Source organism: Aptenodytes patagonicus, chromosome 11 (genome assembly GCF_965638725.1).
Source record: "Aptenodytes patagonicus chromosome 11, bAptPat1.pri.cur, whole genome shotgun sequence".
Taxonomy (NCBI): domain Eukaryota; kingdom Metazoa; phylum Chordata; class Aves; order Sphenisciformes; family Spheniscidae; genus Aptenodytes; species Aptenodytes patagonicus.
The window spans coordinates 14,138,409-14,143,661 of NC_134959.1; the positions used below are offsets into that span (position 1 = coordinate 14,138,409).

Consider the following 5,253-nt stretch of genomic DNA (forward strand, 5'->3'; position numbering starts at 1 on the left):
ATATGGGTCTTTCATTTGATTCTGAAATTGAATCAATAATTTAAATTGAAAGCTTCTGAAAGCTACCTTTATAACATAAACACCATAGAGGCTCTTTTATAATAGAAAAATGTTAAGTGATCTAAATACAGGGGTCACTTCCATCTCCCAAACAAGTCAAATGTGCCTAGTTGATGAGATTGTAATCTGGGCAGTCAAAAAAGTATCCTGGAAGTATATAGTAAAACAAAAAAAAAAATTGAAAAAAGGAGATAAAGAGGGACTGTGGATACATGAAGCACATGCACTCAGCTGAACAAGTCTCCACTGGTGCAAGTATGGGGTCTCCATTACAACCACTGTTGCAGACTGCTACAAAAAGCAAATATTTATAAAAGGTTTAAATACTGGAAGCTTCTTCACAAGTGGTGCTGTATTAAGGGTGGTTGGTAAGTTTAGAAGACTTGCGTTACAAAACTACCCGACTTCCTTGTGTTCCAGTGATGTAGTGCTCACAAACAAGTGATGTAACAAGTGCCATCCATGCTAGCCTTTTTAAAAATTGCATATGTAACATTAAGAGTAAAGGTATTTTTTTAAATGTGTAACAAATATATATAAAAATAGGCTAGAGTAAAGCTCTATGAATACAGGTTAAATATTCATAAAGCAATTTTGTAGGTAATTGAAATACAAGGTTGAATGGGGGTCACTTCCATCTTTGAATTTCTAGATTCAAGTGCTTCTCTCTTACGTGATGTGTTCCCTGCACTCTGGCATTGACAATATGTATTTACTAATATAGACGTATCTGATTTAACCTTGAAGTAGTATGTTATCAGTAAGCACCTGATAAGCAAACAGCTTGCAGGGCTGCATTACCTGTTTAGTATTTATATTTTCACTCATATACATGTTATCTGTAACGATATTAACTACAGGGAAGGAGATATTCAAGGTAGAACCTATCAGTTGAAACAACTGACTTGCATATACTTGCACCAGGCAAAGATGTTGATGTTGGCCCAGGAACAATGAACTGCTCTTCTATAGAGCAGTTGTCATCACCTATAAGCTTATAATAGGCAGATGGAGCCCAATGTATACAGAAGGCAACAATAACATTCATCACAGTTACATGATATAATTTTCATTGTGCAAATTCATGATTATAAATTGAAACAAGTCAGGTAATCAATACTAATCATGTAAGTTTAATAAAAGCCAGAATGTTATATACAAATAACAAAAGAAACAGATACAACAAACTGCAGCAGTCTGAGAGACTGCTTAAAAGACAACAGATACTAGTAATTCTTCAGTGAGAAGAAACGCTTTAGCAAAGATTTCATATGGCTATTTAATCTGCCAGCAAACCTGGTCTTGAAACTGCAGGAAAACAGCAGACACTTCTATTAATACTTCTGATTTTCCATGAAATCATAGGTCAATAGTTCCTTTCAACTTGAACTTCTTTGCAGATCGCTCACTTGCTCTAAGCTGGAACTTGCTTCCATAGATGTAGGAAATGAATCCATCAATCTCCAAGCTAAATACATTGTTAAGTTTGGGAACAACTGAAAATGCAAGAGGAAAGAAATGAACGAAAGTTATGAAAAGATACTGATGTACCAGGGCATATTATTCACATGTAGACTTGAGGTTTGCTACACTTCAAGGTTTTTACGCTTTAGCAAGAGAAAAAAAATAACCAAAACTTTAAAATTTTAAACTTGAATTACTACAGTTAGTCCTCTTTCAGGAGCATGCAGTAAGTGTTCCAGAGAACATCTAATGTGAATCAGATGAATGAGCCATGCGCATAATCATGTTGGGTTCATTGGAAATGCATTTTTTTAATTGCTCATTTCTAATGAGACACTTTTTCAGCAAGATATTGGGCTGTTACATGGTCAGTAAAGACATTGACTTCTGCCACTCTGTGCAAAGAACTAAAAGCACTGATATAAAACAACGTACTCGCACATGTAAGATGAATAGTGTGTTTAGGAAATTTCTGATTATTCAAATTGTGAAAAGCACTGAAAAAAACCTGTCTTATACCTTTTAATTTGTCCTCTTTAGTGATAATTTTGAAGACATGTTTAAATTCCTGTAGAATGATTCCTGTTATCCCAACGTAAGAGGGGCACTTTGATTTTGTGACTGAAAGAGCAGAAGTATGTGTGTATTAGAAGGTTTCAGATGCAGGCAGTTTATTTGCTCTTCTACAGTTGCCTCATGATTTTAAAAACTGGTTTGCAATATTCTGAAATGCAATTACAGTAATAGCTGGTAAAACTTGCAGTTAATCTTTGCAACTAACACCAGGATTTTCAAGAACAGTTGAAAAGTAATTAGCAGAAAGAATCCATTAGCATATGATCTCAACTACGTGGTTCTAGACTTAACGACACTAAAAGGCATTTAAAAATAAGCACCTGAAATATAGGAGCGTCTACTGAACTTCAGATGATTTTGTAAGAGAAAACAAACAGAATACCTGTAACAATAGCTCCATGGAGATCAGCTTTTAGCAGTTTGCCCTGAACCATATGTGGTTGCCTTGAGGAAGAGGGTGGGATCAGAGAAGAGGGAAAGAAAATTATAGGGAAAGTTAGGTTTACAAAAAGTGACCATGACTATTGAAATCGTGGCCGAAGCTTACAGAAATAGTACATATCCTTATCGAGTAACTACGATGTTTGAAGCAGTAACTTAGTAAACCTGGAAATATCTACTAAATCAAAACCACACTAATTTTAAAATATCTCAACTTACGCATCTGGCTTAAGTCCGTGACAGAGGTCTCTGATATACTGTTTCCAGAGTTCATGTAGTGGTAGAAAGATTGTGTATCTGTAGTTAAAAAGACAAGAAGTATTATGCGAGAACTTAATTATCAAAAAATCTATTGCTTGATTACAGAAGTAATCCGTATTTACAATGGAGTTAAGACTAACATTTACAATTTTGTAATCTGCTCTCATAAGCCACTCCGAGCAACAGGCTTGCTTTTATAAAAAAAAAAAAGCACAAACTAAATATGCCCCTCTCTATCAACCCAAAAGGGTGGTGTGTTTTAGAGAGCGTGGCTACATCTAAGACTGAAGAGACTTCTATGCCTGCACCTCCCCACTTCATGTTAGCAGCAGCAGGGGCTTTATTCAACATGCGTTAGTTTGAGGAACCTGATGCAGAATCTTGGCCCTGGTCACAGGCAGTCTAACTTTAAAAACTGAAATCAGATATGTTTGTATTTGGGTTTAATTTCTTCTTATATTTAGCTATACAAAAGGAAAGAGAATCGGTAACGAACAGAAATGAATTTTCCAACTATACAGACAAAAGAATTGTTTTCTTATGGTGAAATGCCGCAAAGAGAGTCTTAGACCGACTGTACGTACTGAAGGGTTAGTGTCCACATGTATGTGCTCCTGCTTTTACATACTTTTGATGTACTTCCCACTTCCACTACACAAAGAAAATACTTAAGATCTTACCTTTGCTGTTCGGGTTCAATTTCAAAAAGATGCATTTCTCGCCTTTGCTTGGCAGTAAAACCTTTTGTTTTCTTCCTCTTTCGCTTTGTCTTTTTTTTTGAATAATGCTCAAGAACTACAGCTTTCCGAGTCAGTATATCCTGGATAGCTTCATCTTTCATTTTTGGCATACTACGCTTCAGGAAGGCATTTACAAACGCTTTGGCCTCTTCCGACCCTTGAGGCTAAAGGTATTTTAAAAGATACTTTAAGATATTAAATTTAATTAGATTAAGAACTTGCCCCGGACTAGTACTTTTATCAGGTTGGCGGAATCACGGTAGCAATGAGACCCCTGCACGACGCCAGCAGCAAACGGAAAGCCTTCGCGCGCTGAAACCCGCCGGGACGCGGCCGCCGCCGGCAGCCGAGGAGGGCCGGCCGGCTCTGCGCTCGCCTCCGCCCGCCCCGTTCGGACGCTAAAGCCGAACGGGGCGTGCGGGGGAAACCAGGGCCGGCGCCCCCGCCCGGGGGGCGCGCCCCCGCCCCTTCCTCCGGTTCCTGAGGGGGTTTTTGTAAGACCGCCACGCAGCTCCCGACAACAACGCTCCCGGGCGGGGCTTGCGGGCGAGGGGCGCTGCTCCCGAGAGCCCCTCGGGCGGGCGGCGGTACCTGGAGGCGCAGCTCCCCCGTCTCCTCCGGCGGCAGGCGGCGGTACAGCTCCCCTGCAAGGCAGAGCGGGGCCGGGCGTCAGGCGGGGCCGCGGCGGCGCGGGCCGCCCCGGCCCACCGGCGCTCACCCTCCATCGCGGCGGCCGCCGGCGCGGGTGGATGACGACAGCGGGGGCGACGCGCGCCTGCGCGGAGAGGCGGCTCCCAGGGCCGGCCGCGAGGCGGCGCCTGCGCCTGGCCGCCTTTTGACGCCGCGGGGGGCGGCGTCCGCGCCCGGTGCGCCTCGCCGACGGGATTACCGTCGTGGGGAGGGAGCTCCGGCACCCAGCCGCGAGCGGCTCTCCCCCGGAATTGCTACGTGCCGAAAACGCCTCCCAGCCCTCCCCGGGCCGCGGAAAGCTCGCGGGGCCGCGCGGAGGTGCCGAAGCCGGACGCAGGCCTGCGAGGACGGCGCCGCGAGGGCCTGTCCGCCCGCGGGGAACAGGAGCTCGGGCCCTGGGCGCCGCTTGAGCCCGGGCTGAGTTCAGACTTAAAGAAGCGTTGGCGCAAGTCACGTACCCGAGAGAGCAGCCGTGGCTCCCCGTGCGAGCCGCGTGGGCGCCCGGGCAGCTGCCGGCAGCGCGGCGGCCCTGGGCGGGGGGGGGGGGGGGCTCAGCCCTCTCCCTCTGGCCTCGCCTGACGTCTGCACAGCAAAGTCATAAGGGACGGAGGGGAAGGGGCGTCAAAACCTTTTCTGCAAACGGGAGCCAAAAAAAGGGGGGGAAATTGTTGGATTTTGCTTGCTAAGAAGCTTTTGTAGAGAGTTTGTACTACTCAGCATATCGAAAGAAACGCCACCTTGTTACCATCTCCCCCGCTGCTAGTTAGGGTAGTAAATCCCAGCCTGAACCCCAGGTTTCAGAGGCTGCAGTGCTAGAGGTAACCAAGACCACTCTGTGTCCCGGGAAGAGGAGCCTCCCTGCATATACCAGCGTTCCTGGGTTATTGCCTAACATGGCTGGCACTGGGGTCTGCACACTCGAGGGTCCCAAAGAGCTCAGCGTCCCTCATAAATCACAAACCGTGCTAGGCTCTGCTTTAGAGGGAAGCCATCGCTAAGGTCAAAATGCAAAGAAAAGAAC

General features: G+C 45.0%; 1 protein-coding gene across 1 annotated transcript; it reads right to left on the bottom strand.

The window, feature by feature from the left end:
• Positions 1 to 1,172: 1,172 nt before the first annotated feature.
• On the bottom strand, positions 1,173 to 4,318 carry POP4 (POP4 ribonuclease P/MRP subunit). The gene is made up of 7 exons (XM_076349208.1): positions 4,261 to 4,318; positions 4,134 to 4,186; positions 3,483 to 3,706; positions 2,761 to 2,838; positions 2,483 to 2,544; positions 2,044 to 2,145; positions 1,173 to 1,556 (listed from the first exon to the last, which is right to left on the bottom strand). Exons 1-7 carry the CDS (start codon positions 4,265 to 4,267, stop codon positions 1,420 to 1,422), a joined length of 663 nt encoding a protein of 220 aa, XP_076205323.1. The 5' UTR covers positions 4,268 to 4,318; the 3' UTR covers positions 1,173 to 1,419.
• Positions 4,319 to 5,253: the final 935 nt, after the last annotated feature.